At 41.2% G+C, this 19,271-nt stretch overlaps 1 protein-coding gene across 5 annotated transcripts in view; it reads right to left on the reverse strand.

Moving 5' to 3' along the window:
• Nucleotides 1–10,750: 10,750 nt before the first annotated feature.
• Nucleotides 10,751–19,271, reverse strand: part of LOC134337370 (phospholipid phosphatase-related protein type 3-like) — a 111,251-nt gene continuing 102,730 nt past the window's right edge. For all 5 annotated transcript variants that reach the window (XM_063032327.1, XM_063032326.1, XM_063032325.1 and 2 more), the window contains exon 8: nucleotides 10,751–16,465. In XM_063032327.1, the coding sequence (XP_062888397.1) occupies nucleotides 15,173–16,465 (1,293 nt within the window). In that variant the 3' untranslated portion in view covers nucleotides 10,751–15,172. The remainder of the gene's footprint in view (nucleotides 16,466–19,271) is intronic.

A 19,271-nucleotide genomic window follows, 5' to 3' on the forward strand; every position in this document is an offset into this window, starting at 1 on the left:
GACACAATTCTTTGAGGAAGTAACATGCAGGGTGGACAAAGCAAAGGCAGTGGATGTTGTTTACTTGGATTTTTAAAAGGTGTTTGATAAGGTGCCACACATGAGGCTGCTTAACAAGATAGAATCCTATGGCATTACAGGAAATACACTGGCATGGATAGAAGCAGGAGGCAGGAGGCAGTGAGTGGGAATAAAGGGGGGCCTTTTCTGGTTGGCTGCCAGTGACTAGTGGTGTTCCTCAGGGGTCAGTATTGGGACTGTTACTTTTCACATTGATATTCAGTGATTTGGATAATGGAATTGATGGCTTTGTGGCAAAGTTTGTGGATTATATGAAGATAGGTGAAGAGGCAGGTAGTGCTGAGAGGCAATGTGATTGCAGCAGGATTTAGAGAAATTGGAAGAATGGGCAAAAATGTGGCAAATGGAATACAGTGTTGGAAAATGGCATGAACATTGACTTCTCTAACTTCCGCTAGGCCCCACCTCCCCCTCGTACCCCATCTGTTACTCATTTTTATGCACACATTCTTTCTCTCACTCTCCTTTTTCTCCCTCTGTCCCTCTGAATATACCTCTTGCCCATCCTCTGGGTCAACCCCCGCCCCCCCCTTGTCTTTCTTCCCGGACCTCCTGTCCCATGATCCTCTCGTATCCCCTTTTGCCTATCACCTGTCCAGCTCTCGGCTCTATCCCTCCCCCTCCTGTCTTCTCCTATCATTTTGGATCTCCCCCTCCCCCTCCAGCTTTCAAATCCCTTACTCACTCTTCCTTCAGTTAGTCCTGACGAAGGGTCTCGGCCTGAAACGTCGACTGCGCCTCTTCCTATAGATGCTGCCTGGCCTGCTGCGTTCACCAGCAACTTTGATGTATGTTGCTTGAATTTCCAGCATCTGCAGAATTCCTGTTGTTTAAGTTTAGAGTAGAATTCTCTATAATTTTTAGATTGATTAAACATTCCTACACTTTCTGATGATATTCGAAAATTGTTGGATCAACCTGTTTCCTATGAGGAAATTGCCGAGGTTGTTCACTCTTTGCACTCGGGGAAGGCTCTGGGTCCTGATGGATTTTCTGGAGAGTTTAATAAGGCTTTTTCCTCTTTGCTTATACCTCGTTTTTATATTCTGTCCTTTCCGACTCTTTTAAGTTAGGTAAGTTGCCACAATCTTTTTATGAAGCCTCTATTTCGCTTATTCTTAAAAAGAATAAGGACCCAATTGAATGTTCTTCTTATAGACCTATTTCCTTACTTAATGTTGATACTAAAATTTTATCTAAACTTTTCGCTTGTAGGATTGAATGTTGGGCAGGTGGCCAAGTGGTTAAGTCCTTCGTCTAGTGATTTGAAGGTCACTAGTTCGAGCCTCAGCTGTGGAAGCGTGTTTGTGTCCTTGAACAAGGGACTTAATCACACATTGCTCTAGTGTCTGCGCGAGGACTTCCTATCTGCGCCTTGTAAGGCATGAAAATGCCTGACGCAGGCCTTTCATGGTCTGAGTCAACATTCCCCTATCTCTGATGATCAGACTGGATTTATCAAAAATCAATACTCCCACTTTAATATTTGTTGTTTATTGAATGTTATTTTTTTAATAGGCATCTGTTAGTCTCATGAGACCATGGATTTGTGCCTTGGAAGGTTTCCAGGGCGCAGGCCTGGGCAAGGATTGTTTGGAAGACCGGCAGTTTCCCACGCTACAGGTCTCCCCTCTCCACGCCACTGATGTTGTCCAAGGGAAGGGCATTAGGACCCATACAGCTTGGCACTGGTGTCGTCGCAGAGCAATGTGTGGTTAAGTGCCTTGCTCAAGGACACAACACGCTGCCTCAGCCAGGGCTTGAACTAGCAACCTTCAGATCACTAGACAAACGCCTTAACCACTTGGTCACGCGCCAACATGTACCAATGTTATTTATTCCCCTTCTAAAGAGATTTCGGAATGTGTGATATCCTTAGATGCTGAGAAAGCCTTTGATCGGGTTGAATGGAATTATTTATTTAAAACCTTAGAAAAATATAACTTTAGGCCCGATTTTATCCAATGGATTAAATTACTTTATTTATCTCCTTCCACTCAGGTTCTTACTAACTCTCAGTACTCTAAACCATTCAAACTTTATTGCGGAACTAGACAAGGTTGTCCTTTGAGTCCTTTGATTTTTGATTTGCTCTTGGAACCTTCAGCTATTGCTCTCCGGGAATCTAATGATATCACTGGTATTTTAAGGAGGGGTATTACTCACAAAGTGTCGCTTTATGCTGATGACCTTTTGCTCTACATTTCTAATGTGGAGTCTTCTTTACCTTCCGTACTTTCTTTACTTTCTTGCTTTAGTCAGGTCTCTGGATATAAATTTAACTTTCATAAGAGTGAACTTTTTCCTTTGAATAATTTGATATTAGTTAATAGTAATCTTCCTTTAAAATTGTAAGAAATCAATTTACTTATTTGGGCATAACAATTACTAGGAATTATAAATTCCTTATTAAGGAAATTTTGTTTACACTTCTGAATTATGTTAAGAAGGCACTTTCAAATTGGTCACCCCTCCCTCTATCGTTAATTGGCCGAATTAATTCTATTAAAATGAATATTTTGCCTAAATTTTTATATTTATTTCAGGCCATACCTGTTTTCATTCCTAAATCCTTTTCTGATTCTTTGGATTCTATTATATCTTCTTATATATGGAAGAATAAAATTTCTCAATTAAATAAAGTTCATCTTCAAAAAGCTAAAAAGAATGGAGGTTTAGCCTTACCCAATTTCAGGTTTTACTACTGGGCAGTGAATGGACGAAATCTTACGTTTTGGTTATATTATATTAATCAAGAGGACTATCCGATCTGGGTTTCTTAGAAGCTAATTCTGTTAATAAATTCTCTATTATTTCTCTTCTTGGATCCTCAGTTCCTTTTGTCTTTAAGTAACTTAACTGATAATTTTGTAGTTAAACACACCTTGAGGATTTGGGTACAACTTAGAAAATATTTTGGTTTATTGAGTTTTCCATTTTCCAGTGTCACGTACCCCGTGACGGGTTAAAGAACCAGCAGAAATAGAAAACACTTTGGAGTTCAGTATTGCTATTAATTAATAATATTTATTAGTAACTACGCAATACAGTAATATAAAACCAGATATATAAAACAAGTTAGCAATGATTATATATAAGTAAGTATATCAGTAAGTGTAGACATATATATAAAAACCAAGCTTCTTCAAGTCTAGTGGTAAATAGATAGTCTTACGATAATGAGTAAAGTTCAGTTCAGTTCATGGTTTTGAGTTGAGTAGTGATGGAGAGAGAGAGAGAGAGAGAGAGAGAGAGAGAGATTTGAGTCTTCAGGTGAGCTGACGCCGTCGATCTTTCCGTTATCCTCCAAAATCCTTTAAAAGTCACTGACTGTGACTGCAACAAAGCAGACAGTTCTTCAGTAGTGGAATTATCAACCCAGGCAAGGGTTGCCACATGAACAACTCCCCCACCGGTCACTTACTTTTCACACAGCAAGAGCCACTGATCGATCCACCTGATCGATCCTCCAAAAACCCACTTTTTCTGTGGGCACAACAAAGCTCATTCAGTGTCCAATATCATGTGTCCGAGGTCTATCATCTGACCTTCTATTTATCTTCCCGTACTGAGTACCAACTGTCTCTCAAATAACTCCTCCCTTTGCTGTCTGTGAAAGAATGGACAAACAGGCAATGTCCTTGGAGAAAGTATAAACAACCTGTGAGCAGTCTTCGTCTCTCTCTCTCTTTTAAACAAGATGTTTGTGTTAAATAACTCTCTCTCTCTCTTTTCATAGGGGGAATTGAGCACATTTTATAGGGGTAATTCAGGACCCCGTCACACCAGTCCCATTTTTTCTAACTTTTTTAAAAACTATCTATGTCTGATGTAGTTTTCTAAAGAGTGGAATAGATTGGGTATTAAATGTTTTTATGATTTGTTTGTTGAAGATACTCTCTCTTCATCTGAACAACTGTCAGTTAAGTATAGACTACTGAGAACTGACTTTTTTTTCGATATTTACAAATTAGAGACTTTTTGCATTCTCAAGTTCATACATTTCCTAAAAGTCCAGATAAAAATTTACTTGATATAATTTTTAATTTGAAACCCTTCAAAAATGCATCTATTTCTAATATAGAAACATAGAAACATAGAAAATAGGTGCAGGAGTAGGCCATTCGGCCCTTCGAGCCTGCACCGCCATTTATTATGATCATGGCTGATCATCCAACTCAGAACCCAGCCTTCCCTCCATACCCCCTGACCCCTGTAGCCACAAGGGCCATATCTAACTTCCTTTTAAACATAGCTAATGAACTCGCCTCAACAGTTTGCTGTGGCAGAGAATTCCACAGATTCACCACTCTCTGTGTGAAGAAGTTTTTCCTAACCTCAGTCCTAAAAGGCTTCCCCTCTATCCTCAAACTGTGACCCCTCGTTCTAGACCTCCCCAACATCGGGAACAATCTTCCCGCATCTAGCCTGTCCAATCCCTTTAGGATCTTATACGTTTCAATCAGATCCCCCCTCAATCTTCTAAATTCCAACGAGTACAAGCCCAGTTCATCCAGTCTTTCTTCATATGAAAGTCCTGCCATCCCAGGAATCAATCTGGTGAACCTTCTTTGTACTCCCTCTATGGCAAAGATGTCTTTCCTCAGATTAGGGGACCAAAACTGCACACAATACTCCAGGTGTGGTCTCACCAAGGCCTTGTACAACTGCAGTAGTACCTCCCTGCTCCTGTACTCAAATCCTCTCGCTATAAATGCCAGCATACCGTTCGCCTTTTTCACCGCCTGCTGTACCTGCATGCCCACTTTCAATGACTGGTGTATAATGACACCCAGGCCTCGTTGCACCTCCCCTTTTCCTAATCGGCCACCATTCAGATAATAATCTGTTTTCCTATTTTTGCCACCAAAGTGGATAACTTCACATTTATCCACATTAAATTGCATCTGCCATGAGTTTGCCCACTCACCCAACCTATCCAAGTCACCCTGCATCCTCTTAGCATCCTCCTCACTGCTAACACTGCCACCCAGCTTCGTGTCATCCGCAAACTTGGAGATGCTGCATTTAATTCCCTCATCCAAGTCATTAATATATATTGTAAACAACTGGGGTCCCAGCACTGAGCCTTGCGGTACCCCACTAGTCACCGCCTGCCATTCTGAAAAGGTCCCGTTTATTCCCACTCTTTGCTTCCTGTCTGCTAACCAATTCTCCACCCACACCAATACCTTACCCCCAATACCGTGTGCTTTAAGTTTGCACACTAATCTCCTGTGTGGGACCTTGTCAAAAGCCTTTTGAAAATCCAAATATACCACATCCACTGGTTCTCCCCTATCCACTCTACTAGTTACATCCTCAAAAAATTCTATGAGATTCGTCAGACATGATTTTCCTTTCACAAATCCATGCTGACTTTGTCCGATCATTTCACCGCTTTCCAAATGTGCTGTTATCACATCCTTGATAACTGACTCCAGCAGTTTCCCCACCACCGACGTTAGGCTAACCGGCCTATAATTCCCCAGTTTCTCTCTCCCTCCTTTTTTAAAAAGTGGGGTTACATTAGCCACCCTCCAATCCTCAGGAACTAGTCCAGAATCTAACGAGTTTTGAAAAATTATCACTAATGCATCCACTATTTCTTGGGCCACTTCCTTAAGCACTCTGGCACTTATCTATGCTATGTTGGCGGGAATGAGAAATAGTCCTTTAGATAAAATGAAAAATCTTTGGGAACAATATTTACAGATTTCAATTTCTGAGGACACTTGGAATGAAATTTTTAAATTGGTTAATACTTCCTTGATATGTGCCCATCATTCCCTTCTACAATTTAAAATGGTTCATAGAGCCCATATGTCTAAAGATAAGTTGTCTCATTTTTATTCGGATATAGAAACATAGCAACATAGAAAATAGGAGCAGGAGTAGGCCATTCGGCCCTTCGAGCCTGCACTGCCATTCAGTATGATCATGGCTGATCATCCAACTCAGAACCCTGTACCTGCCTTCTCTCCATACCCCCTGATCCCTTTAGTCACAAGGGCCATATCTAACTCCCTCTTAAATATAGCCAATGAACTGGCCTCAACTGTTTCCTGTGGCAGAGAATTCCACAGAGTCACCACTCTCTGTGTGAAGAAGTTTTTCCTCATCTTGCTCCTGAAAGGCTTCCTCTTTATCCTCAAACTGTGACCCATTGATCTGGATTTCCCCAACATCGGGAACAATCTTCCTGCATCCAGCTTGTCCAATCCCTTTAGAATTTTATACATTTCAATAAGATCTCCTTCAATCTTCTAGATTCCAGTGAGTATAAACCTAGTCAATCCAGTCTTTCATCATATGAAAGTCCTGCCATCCCAGGAATCAATCTGGTGAACCTTCTTTGTACTCCCTCTCTGGCAAGAATGTCTTTCCTCAAATTAGGGGACCAATACTGCACACAATACATCAGGTGTGGTCTCACCAAGGCCTTGTACAACTGCAGTAGTACCTCCCTGCTCCTGTACTCGAATCCTCTTTGCTATGGATGCCAGCATACCATTCGCCTTTTTCACCGCCTGCTGTACCTGCATGCCCACTTTCAATGACTGGTGTACAATGACACCCAGGTCTCGTTGCACTTCCTTTTTTCCTAATTGGCCACCATTCAGATAATAATCTGTTTTCCTGTTCTTGCCACCAAAGTGGATAACCTCACATTTATCCACATTAAATTGCATCTGCCATGAATTTGCCCACTCACCCAACCTATCCAAGTCACTCTGCATCCTCTTAGCATCCTCCTCACATCTAACACTGCCACCCAGTTTCGTGTCATCCGCAAACTTGGAGATGCTGCATTTAATTCCCTCGTCTAAGTCATTAATATATATTGTAAAGAACTGGTGTCCCAGCACTGAGCCTTGCAGTACCCCACTAGTCACTGCCTGCCATTCTGAAAAGGTCCCATTTATTCCCACTCTTTGCTTCCTGTCTGCCAACTAATTCTGTATCCATATCAATACCATACCTCCAATACCGTGTGCTTTAAGTTTGCACACTAATCTCCTGTGTGGGACCTTGTCAAAAGCCTTTTGAAAATCCAAATATACCACATCCACTGGTTCTACCCTATCCATTCTATTTAGTTACATCCTCAAAAAATTCTATGAGATTCGTCAGACATGATTTTCCTTTCACAAATCCATGCTGACTTTGTCCGATGATTTCACCGCTTTCCAAATGTGCTGCTATCATGTCTTTGATAACTGACTCTAGCATTTTCCCCACCACCGATGTCAGGCTAACCGGTCTATAATTCCCCAGTTTCTCTCTCGCTCCTTTTTTAAAAAGCACAGTTACATTAGCCACCCTCCAATCCTTGGGAAATAATCCAGAATCTAAAGAGTTTTGAAAAATTATCACTAATGCATTCACTATTTCTTGGGCTACTTCCTTAAGCACTCTGGGATGCAGACCATCTGGCCCTGGGGATTTATCTGCCTTTAATCCCTTCAATTTACCTAACACCACTTCCCTACTAACATGTATTTCCCTCAGTTCCTCCATCTCACTGGACCTTCTGTCCCCTACTATTTCTGGAAGATTATTTATGTCCTCCTTAGTGAAGACAGAACCAAAGTAGTTATTCAACTGGTCTGCCATGTCCTTGTTCCCCATGATCAATCCACCTGTTTCTGACTGTAAGGGATCTACATTTGTCTTAACCAATCTTTTTCCTTTCACATATCTACAAAAGCTTTTACAGTCAGTTTTTATGCTCCCTGCCAGCTTTCTCTCATAATCTATTTTCCCTTTACTAATTAAGCCCTTTTTCCTCCTCTGCTGGGCTCTGAATTTCTCCCAGTCCTTATGTGTGCCACTTTTTTCTGGCTAATTTGTATGTTTCTTCTTTGGAATTGATACTATCCTTCATTTCCCTTGTCAGCCAAGGGGGCACTACCTTCCCTGATTTATTCTTTTGCCAAACTGGGATGAACAATTGTTATAGTTCACCCATGCGATCTTTAAATGTTTGCCATTGCATATCCACCGTCAACCCTTTAAGTATCATTTGCTAGTCTATCTTAGCTAATTCATGTCTCATACCTTCAAAGTTACCCTTCTTTAAGTTCAGAACCTTTGTTACTGAATTAACTATATCACTCTCCATCTTAATGAAAAATTCCACCATATTATGGTCACTCTTACCCAAGGGGCTTTGCACGACAAGATTGCTAACTAACCCTTCCTCATTGCTCAATACCCAGTCTAAAATGGCCTGCTCTCTAGTTGGTTCCTTGACATGTTAGTTCAGAAAACTATCCCGCATACATTCCAAGAAATCCTTTTCCTCAGCACCCTTACCAATTTGGTTCACCCAGTCTATCTGTAGATTCAAGTCACCCATTATAACTGATGTTCCTTTATTGCACACATTTCTAATTTCCTGTTTAATGCCATCCCCAACCTCACTACTACTGTTAGGTGGCCTGTACACAACTCCCACCAGCGTTTTCTGCCCCTTGGTTTTATGCAGCTCTACCCATATCGATTCCACATCCTCCCGGCTAATGTCCTTCCTTTCTATATGCATTAATCTCCTCTCTAACCAGCAATACCACCCACCTCCTTTTCTTTTGTATATCTTCCTTTTGTGATAGATGTAATACTGGAGAAGCTTCATTAATCCATATGTTTTGGACTTGTCCGAGTCTTTAAAAATATACGAAGGAAGTATTTCAAACTTTTTCGGTGCTTTTTAAAGTAAATTTAGACCCAATCCTTTGACGGCCTTATTTGGTATTGTTGGAGGAAATGATATTATTTTGGAGAAACAGGATCTGCATATATTGGCCTTCATTTCTTTTACAGCCAGGAGGGCATTGTTGCTTAAGTGGAAGGATGTCACTCTGCCTACTCATACTCATTGCTTGCACGATGTTATGTCATGTTTAAATTTAGAGAAGATTCACTGTTCAATTTCCGAACCTAGACAAGATTTTTTAACATTGTGGGGACCTTTTTTGAATTATTTTCATAATCTTTGGTTTGGTATTAAGCACAGATGTAGGCAAATAATATATTCTACTACATGTTAAGGATCTTTTCCTTTTTTTTAACCTAACAACTGTTTTTTCTGGTAATGGCTTTAGATTTTTCTTTTGTAATGATATAATTATCTTTTTTCAATATTATGTTTAAATTTAATTTTATATGGATATGGGGTAATTACACCTTATCTGTGATTTCATTATATTATAATCGATATATGTTATATTTTCTACTGTACTCTATTATTTTATTTAAGAAATTAATAAAAATATTGGAAAAGAAAGAAAGAAAAGGAAATGTATGATAATGCATTTTGGTAAAAGGATCTATTATCTAAATAGGGAGAATGTTCAAACTTCAGAGATCCAGCGGGACTAAGGAGTCCTCGTGCAAGATTCCCAAAAGGTTAATTTACAGGTTGAGTCTGGGGTAAAGAAGGTAAATGCAATGTTGGCATTTATTTCAAGTGGAGTAGATTTAAAAGCAAGGAGATAATGCTGATGCTTTGTAAGACACTAGTCAGGCTGCACTTGGAGTATTTTCAATAGTTTTGATCCCCACATCTCAGAAAGAAGGTGCTGTCACTGGAGAGAGTCCAGATGAGGTTCATGAGGATGATTCCAGGATTGAAGGAGTTAACAAGTGAGGGGTGTATGTCAGCTTTGGGCCTGCACTCACTGGAATTTATTAGAATGCAGAGGAATCTTATTGAAACCTTCCCAATATTGTGGATATAGAGAGTATGTTTCCTGTGGTGGGTGTATCTGGAACTAGAGGGCACAACCTCAAAATTGAGGGGTGACTTGTTAGAACAGATGTAAGGAGGAATTTATTTTGGCCAGAGAGTAGCGAATCTGTGGAATCTCTGCCACAGACTACGATGGAATAACTACACTCATTTAACAACTCTGTTATCTTGTTATTTCATGCTCCTTATTTACTGCTATTTACTTAGATCAGCATTTGCACAGTTTATAGGTAACTGTTCCCTGATGGTTACAGTTACTGTTCTATAGATTTGCTGAGTACGCCCACAGAAAAAGTACCTCAGGGCTGTATCTGATGGCATGTATGTATTGTCACTGATTCTTGAGAATTTGGATAAAACAGGTTTTAATTTCGAAAAGAAAAAATTTTAAATGTTAAGAAATGTAAACTTACATGCTTATAGAACAAGGTCTCAGCAATCAAGCAATATTTCGTTGCAACCTCCTGATTTTGTAATTTTTTATAAAATGTGTTTTTCCCGTCATTACTTAGTTTTTGTCAACACAGTCTGACACAATAAAAAGCTAATTATTCCTATTTATTTAGTCTTATATAGATTTAGAGCTTTTAAATCATTGTGTCTACACTATAGGTACACATATATGCTGTTAAATGTTGAATATTAACTTTTGTTCATTTTTTATACTATTTCATGTTTACTCCTTTAAAAACTCTTACATCATGCAACTTTTATCATTAACATTAAATATACAAAATAACAATTTTGGACATAAAAACATTTTTAATTTTAAAAAGACAATTACTTTAATAGATCAATTGTTTTGGAGGAACAGATTATAAGCATGTTAATTTAAAACAAAGAAAGTGTCATCTGACGGTGGTGACTGAGACCTGATGGTGGTGGCAGTGGCCTAATTACAACAAACAATTCCAACCTTTTCACCACTAAAGTCAATGCTTCCTTGCTTAACAACTTTATTTAACAATTTGGTACAACAACTAACAATTTGTCATGTACATTTTATCCTTCTGTAAATATTAACAACAGTAAACAGCAAAATAAAAACTACAGTACAACTGCAATGTTTAAGCATAAACATCAGAAAACACACCAGGAATTAAAGCAAAATCCCATCCATTTCTGGGCTTGAAAATCTTCGAAAACGTTCAGTCAGCTTTATCAGGAAGTAGACAATTAATATGCTCCTCCTTCATGAAGTCCATGACTTCAGCAGACAGGTGGCAGATCTCCCTCGTTCTGCTTGCACGATCCGGTGATGATGGCTCCATCAGTTTGACCAGAATATCTTCAACTGGTATGAAGTATATACCTTTCCACCTGGTTTTGGATGGAAGCGCATGTTGGGCCCATGAGGGTGGAAAAACTCCACTCAAACATCTTGATGATGCGCATCCACGGTGACAGCCTTTGCTAACCACCAGTTTTGGTCATAAATGACTGCAAGCCAATCTCCACAATTAATGACACCAGCAGATATATCTGTCGTATTTCTAGTTTGCTCTTGTCGCCAACGCTTTTTCAGTTTGTTCCTATGTTTTATTATCTCTTGAAGTTTACTTTTCAAAGCTTTCATCTCTCGCAAGTATCTTGCTCTTGTTTTCTTTCTTTCCCTTTCCCCTGCTATAGACTGCCCACTGCGAGCTGGCTCCTGTACAGTCTGATCCAATGGACTATCTGGGGCAGTTTCTGGGCGTTCTGGGCACTTTCCCGTACGCTCTCTTGACTCTTCCTGTCTACGTTTCCACGCCTTTCTCTTACTCCTCTTTTTTCTTTTATTCAAATCACTGATAGTTTTTATCTTCCCATCCTCTGCTCTCTTCTTCCATCTTTGCTTTTCCTTCCTCAGGTATTCCTCCTTTAACTCTGGCTCACTATATATTTTCTCTCTCTGCTTTTTTTGGTATTCCCTGTTTCTTCCCCTTCGCTCCTCCACTGATAGCTGCTGCCTAGCCATAATGCATAAAAGGAAGGTCAGAATTTAATGGAATTACTATGAAATTGTGCAAAATTACCATGAATTTAATTATGTTTAATTTGGTGAAATTTTATAAAATGATTATGAAATGGTGCAACTAAATTCATTTATGGTTTTAGTCACTGGGGATACATATAGTAAGGAAATATTGTAGGCCTGTATGTGGAAGAAATAAAGGGGAAATTATGTATATTATAAATAAAGAGGTTAATGAAACATTACAAGCCATATTACTATTTACTGTGATCATAAATTATATTCAAGCCTCTATTGAGGAGAATTTGGATTTTTTGTCAACACCGTCAAACCACGTGTCACCACCGTCAGACAGAAAACCTGATGGTGTTGACAAAAACACACTTTTTTACATGACATGCATGAGTTGTATACAGGAGCCATCTTGTTTTGCCTCTGATGCTAGCTGCCTCTGGCCTCTACTTAAAATGCATAAATTTATGTCAGCATTTAAAATGATTCTTTATATACAAAAGAGACAGTGTTGACACGTCATGGTTGTGACAGGTACTGGGATATCATGTAATCATATAATTTATAAAATTAAGAACAAACATTTGAAAAAATGTTGCATTTGTGCAAAAGACCTCCAGATGATCAACCCTGATTATTTTAAATAAGAAAATGTTATTCATTTTCAATGGAATTAGCACTTTTCTTAGTGGGACAAGTTTTCGCCAAAGCCTCAAGAATCAGTGCTGTGGTAACAAATTTTATTTCGAAATAAATTTTACTTTGAACTTCGTCAAATGGAATGTGTTAGGGAACTTAATTAGGCAAATACAGTTATGGAAAAAATCCAGTCATCGTTAAAGGCGGCACATAAAAATTGGGAATGCTATTAGAAATGAGCCACTCAGAAACAGAATCTTATTGAATCCACTCAGCTCTTTTCTTAAAATGACATTTATTGAATTCACAAGTAATTTTAAAGTTTGTTTCTGTTCAAGTGACACCTTCCAGGTACAAAATACTTCAGAACAGCAGGAGCTACCATTAAAATCACCAGCATAGCACAACAGTTAGCTTCACAAAACCAAGTGCATTATTCCTCACAGTTAATAACAAAGTTACTCTATGAACAGTAATCATTCAGACAAGCACGGACAGAAGAGCTTTTTGGAGCCAGCCTCCAATATGTCAGTAAACATTTATTTACACAAGCAAGTAATTAAACGCAGGGTTTCCAGGAGTGTGCCTGTGTTCAGCTGTTCATCTACTATCTCAGCTTCCCAACATCACCGAGTTAGATGTAACCTTTTGTTGTCATTCTTTTATGCCAGTGCGGGACCATCGGCACCCACTAAATATGCCACTGACCCCTCACTCCTTTGTCTATCCAAGTATCTTATTTTGGCCAATAATCTTACTACTCTTTCAGTTGTCCTTGTCTGTCACTCAAACTCAACCTCCTTCCCCTTCCTTGTCTGCACATCCATCCCTCCCATGATGTAGTGGCTGCATAGCTCTACTAGAGGTCCGAGAATCAGCTCTCTGCTTCAGGTAAGCTGGCTCTACCAATTAATGATGAAAAATAAAACTGACCGGTCATCCTGCTGAAAACAGCAGGCTACTAGCTCCAGAGTAAATACTGAGCAAACATTCTTCGCAGCTTTCGGAATAAGCCAGTGACATTCATAAAAATGGTTCTCAGCAGGTTTCAAATCCTGAAAAACTCCCTATCATCAGGAAGTTATTTAATCTCCAAATGGTTAATTTGAAAGTGCAAAGCAGCCACTGCAGACCTGAAGGTGAAAACAGCTGACTTGCTCGCTTGATCTGATTTCCTCCTGACTGAATCCTCATTTTCCACCCCATTCAACCTTCAGCAAAAGGAGGATACATTTAGCTTGAGGGGCTGTATGGACTCCCTAGTTTCAGTGTGTTTGTGTGCGCGTGTGTGTGGGAGGGTGGGGGGAGTGATGAGCTGACACCAGGGTAAACTGGGCAGTGTGACGTGCACATTCAGTGGACTGGACAGATTAGCAAGTGGCTGAAAACTTGTTCGACTGAATCACACATGTGAGGACATCACAGTGATGGCCTTGGAGTGAATTTTTCCATCCGGGACTGCTAAAATAGCAGGAGCAAAGTTAATTTATAATGTACAAATGAGATTAACACCACAGACAGCAGCAGTGGTCATCCACATCCCAGAGGGTGTGGGTATTCACGTAGACTTCAATAGTTAATGTATTGCATTACAATATATTGCTTTCATTTCAAACTGGACAATACCTGTCCTACATTAAAATCTAATAATCTGTTTTCCAGTAGAACTGTCTTAGAGGTTTCATCTTCATCTATATTATAGTGATCACATTTAGATTCATTCATAATTATTCTAACATAAACAGAAAATAGCTGGACATGCTCTGAGTTGGGCAACTTCAGGGATGAATGAATTATTACAATAGATTATCTTTTTCCAAAATTTGCAATAACCAAAACACTTCATTCTGCTTTTCTCTGTGAATGCAACCTGACTTGCTGGGATCTATCCCATGCTAGTTTTAGTCAATACTTTCAGCATCTGCAGGGTTTTACTTTAGTCGTTCTGGAGTTCCAGGTTGATGTTTTGTGGAGCAAGGAAGGTGAATACCATTTTGCTTGCAAACTTACTATCAGTGACATCGTCAATCAAAAGACTTCAGCACTAAAGTGCTTATGCATTGGAAACATCAGCAAGTTTACACCAAATCTTTTGTTGTAAAGGGCTGGCGATGGTTTGGCACAGATGTACTAGATCTTCACCTCCACATGCATTCTGCAAAGTCCTGTGCTTGGCACAGAATGCTGACCAATATATCAGTAAGCTACGATAAAACAAAGTACACCATCAGCATCACCTACAGATTACAAATTTCATCTCTTATTTCCTCAGCCATTACTAATTTAAATCCACAACTTAAATGCTGGGCAAAAAAAATCCAAAAGCCTTAAACTCTGATAAGAAAACAAGTATCATGCGAGTTTAAACAATCAACAGTATCAAGGCCTCTTAAGTCAGTAATTAGTTGTGGGCCAGTTCTTGAGTCATGAAAGGTGCTATTAAATACAATTCTTTCTAAATAATGTCTAGCCAATATCTCCAGAGACTGGGTTATTTAATGTTGGTCTCCAGTTTTCAGGATGTCCTTTGTTCAAAGGGGAAGTTTCAAAATGCAAAGGAATCAGCTTTGAAGTAAGTTATGAGTTAACCTCTGGAGGGTTCTGATAGCAGAAAATCTTAGGCAACTGTTCCTGTTAGATTCAAAGTGGGAACAAACGCACTGCATGGATAACCAATTCGGAACAGTTTGATATGGCAGTGAGTGGCTTCAGAACAAGAGCTGGCACTCCATCTAGTCTTTGAATCTCCTGCTGGCATGAAGTTTCTTCAAGTAAGCTTCTTGGTCACCATCAGTGCTGCACTCCCGTTCCCCCAGATACACCGTGTTGGGCTTTCTCCTGAGGGTTGAGTCCCGGCTAGAGCCAATGGTCAGTGTGTCCGAATTAGTTTCACTCCTCTCAGCTCCAGTGACGTTAATGGTGGCAACGCTGCAGAAGTGTGTATCCTCTTGTTCGAGGTCACTGGCAGAAGAACCCGGAGAGTTGCCATTAGTTTTGGCCGACCTATAGCTCCTGTAGTCCCGGTTTAGGTCATTGAGTTCATAAGCCTCATGGACATCTATGCTGCCCTGCGGGGACTTCCACTCCCAGGGTCCCACGCCATTCCCAGAGGAAACATGCACGACAGGGTGGGAACCGTGGGCATCCACTGTGACGATGCTGGAAGAGTCACGGTCTGAGGGAGACTTATAGTGGGAGGACTCGGAGCTACTGGAGCCCTCAGAGTGTTTCGGCGTGACGGTGATCATGCCCTGTTGCTTCGACATGGCGATCACCTGCATGATGCGGGGCTGGTTGTTAGGTCGTGGCACACCTCCCTTCTCCGCCATGAGCATCCACTTGGCCCGTGCCGAGTTACTCTTGGGGGAGGTGCTGGTATTCCCTTGGGTCTCCTCGGGGATATGGACCAGCTGGGAGGTCCCAGGCCGCGATTGGATGAGGACACGGGCACCGCCACCTCTCTCCGAGTTTCTAGCCTGCACCATGGGATAGAGCGACGAGGGGGCGGGCTCATCTTGGTCAAAGCCCACACCCCTCAGCTCCAGAGCCGTCCTCATCTGAGGCTGTGACTGGCTGATAGCGGGGTCATGATCCAGTGACATGGCATCGACTGACTTCTGCTTCCACTGGGAGATCAGCTGCTTGGACCGAGAGGCATCCATTGAGACGTGGATGGTCATGTGACGGCGGGCAGCTTCGTCCAGGTTTGGGGTGTTGACACGGGGTAGGGTGTTGCTGAAGGTCACCATGTTCTCCTTGCCCATCGGGCTGCGTGGTGCTAGCAGCTCCACATCAACACTCGCCCGTTTCAAGCTGTTCAGGGAATTCTTCTCCCTTTGGGCCAACTGCTGTTGCAATCCGTCGAGCCGGGGCTGTGGGTTGAGCTCATCTGTGCTGAGGGATTTGCTCTGCTGGTAGACTGAGTCATGGTGGAGGTGTGTCAGGGGTCTGAGCCCACTCTTAGGGGATGGTCTGCTGGGAGACGTATCCTCTGATGCCTTGAAGTTCCCGACTGCATGAAACCCCTGTAAGAGTAAAATAAGGAACAGCAATTTCCACTAGTCACAATCGAGTGTGATAATTCAGAGTCGATTCAAGCTTTAAAACTGCTCTGCCCGTGACCTGAAGTAACTGCAGAGGATTGTGGACACAGCTCAGCACATCATGGAAACCAGCTTTCCTTTTATAGACTCTGTTTATGAAGTAGCCAGTGTAATCAAAGGCCCCACCCACCCTCGACATTGTCTCTTCTCCTTTCTCCCACCTGGCAGAAGATACCCGCACTACCAGGTTCAGGTACAGCTTTTATCCCACTGGTGTAAAGCTACGATGGGTTCTTGACTTCACAATCTAGTTCGTTATTGCCTTGTACCTTATTGTTTACCTGCACTGCACATTCAGTGTAACTGTACTACTTTATTCTGCAACCTCTTACTGTTTCCCCTTGTCCTGCCTCAATGTACTGTTGCAATGAACATAGAACATAGAACATAGAATAGTACAGCACAGTACAGGCCCTTCGGCCCACAATGTTGTGCCGACCCTCAAACCCTGCCTCCCATATAACCCCCCACCTTAAATTCCTCCGTATACCTGTCTGTATGGATGGCAGTTTTGTTTACAGGTTCCCCTGTATCTTAGTTCTTCAAACCTTTGACTTGTAGTTCCCAACACAAAGACGGCCTGACATTGCGTCTGTTATCCAGGCAGGTTACTGGCCACAAATGGTCAGCACACCTCAGGAAGCTTCTATCACCAACGAGCAAGGGAGTTAAACTGATATTCTTTGGAGTTTAGAAGAATAAAGATCTTACAGGGGCTTAACAGGGTTGACGTGGAGGTGTTTTCATAAGTGATAGAATCTCATTTAGGGAGATATAGTTTTAACATTGTGGGCAGAGATTTAAAACTGAAATTCCTCATAACTTCTCATTGAGGGTGGTGATCACTAGAATTCTCCACTCCAAAAGGTTGTGGAGGCCAGATCACTGCGAAAGCAGCCAACATAATCAAGAGCTCTTCCCACCCGAGTCATTGCTTCGTCTCCACCAGGCAGAAGATGCACAAGCTCGAAAGCAGATACCACCGGGCTCAAGGACAGCTTCTATCCTGCTGGTACATGACTCCAAAAAGAACTCTTCTGTGACAAAAATGAACCCTTGCTCTCTCAATCTACATCACTGGCTCTTACAGCTTACTGCCTGTCGGCACTAGATATTTTCTGACACTGTAACACTCTATGCTGCATTCTGTTATTGCTTTTCCCGTTCTACTACCTCAGTGCAAAGGGAACGATCTGTCTAGAAGACATGCAAAGCAACGTTTTTCACTGCATCTTAGTACATGTGACAATAGTAGTACATCTTAAATAATAGCATCTTAGTACATGTGAATGATCACTTAAAGGGGAAGTAGAGACATGTTTGGAAGAATTGAGGCCTTTGGCAGATGGATATAGTAGAGAGGATGAGGTCCAATTCAGCATAAACATATAGAATGGTGGGGGCAGGTTTAAGGGGCCAAATGACCTATTCCTGCCCCTATTTCCTTATAATCGTACATTCCCACCTTGATTTGCCACCCCTATCAATGAGTCCTTCTAACAGTGTCTTGGAACTATTCCTTTAGGTCGACTAAAGAGTTAAATTATTGCTGTCTTTGCAAAATCTGGCTTGTGTTCCCTCGCGTGCACAATGTCAAGCAGGTGAAACATTCAAGGCGGTGAAGGGATTCAATAGGGCAGAAAAAAAGAGAGATTATTTCTGCCACTGGGTAAGTTAGGAGATGTAATATTGAAGTTAAAGCAAGAGATTCTGTGGAACAAAACAGGGTTTTGTGCATTCAGTCAAAAGCTGGTAGGGATGTGGTAACTCTCTCCAGGAGGCTGACTCCTCTGGATTGGAACTTCTAGGTTTTTGTTGAAGTATGTTTGAGTGACGTGGAGCCTAGGCAGTTAAATGGAATTAAAATACGGAGCAGCAGTGATCTAAATGAGTATCAGAGTAGTCTCTGGGGCTAAACAGCTTCTAACTATTTGATCGCTGTGAAGGTTTCTTTTTGAGAGCATCACAGAGCATGTTCTTCTCATTTTGATCTGCAATTCCTTTTCAAAAATGGAACTGTTCTCACTTATAAGGTGCCAGATAGTTTTTATGATTCCACTGATGTTTACAGTAGTGAGAGAACAATGGTTTGGATGTCAAGTTATTATATTTCTAGCTGTCAGGAGATCACTCATTCTTTCTCCAGTTCCTTCTGAAAAACACAGATGAAGACTTGCTTCAGTAAGCAGTGCGTTGTCGAAACATTTGCTCAGCTATAATTATCCTGGAATGTTCACCACTTGTCACATTTGGATGTGTAATTAATACCCGTGGCCAGCACCGTGGTGAAGTGTTTCCCATGGGAACAGCTAGCTGACAGACATGTACTGTACGCAGCCAGGAATTAGTTCATTCCATAGCATTGCTTCACAGTGTACCCAAGGAAGGTGCAGCCTTTGTCAGGCCGGCTCATAATTGGACCGAGCCCTGCTAGCTACGCTTCAGTTAAGAGAGACTAGGAGCCTGATGGGCACTGCTGTCAGAAACAGCCACGGTAGCAGACATTTCTCTGACAGTCTGAGTTGTCCTGGAGGAGATGGGACTATGAGTCAACTGCAAGTTTCCACCGATGCTCACCATCCAGCCCATGCCACCTTCCCGGAGATGGTGTCAGCCTGGAGTCCCACACCAGCAGGTTCAGAAACAGCTACTTCCCTTCAGCCATTCTGTTGTTGTACCAACCCACAACCTTAATCACTACCTCAGTATAACGACATTATGATCACTT

Source organism: Mobula hypostoma, chromosome 24, assembly GCF_963921235.1.
Source record: "Mobula hypostoma chromosome 24, sMobHyp1.1, whole genome shotgun sequence".
In the NCBI taxonomy this organism is placed as follows: Eukaryota; Metazoa; Chordata; class Chondrichthyes; order Myliobatiformes; family Myliobatidae; genus Mobula; species Mobula hypostoma.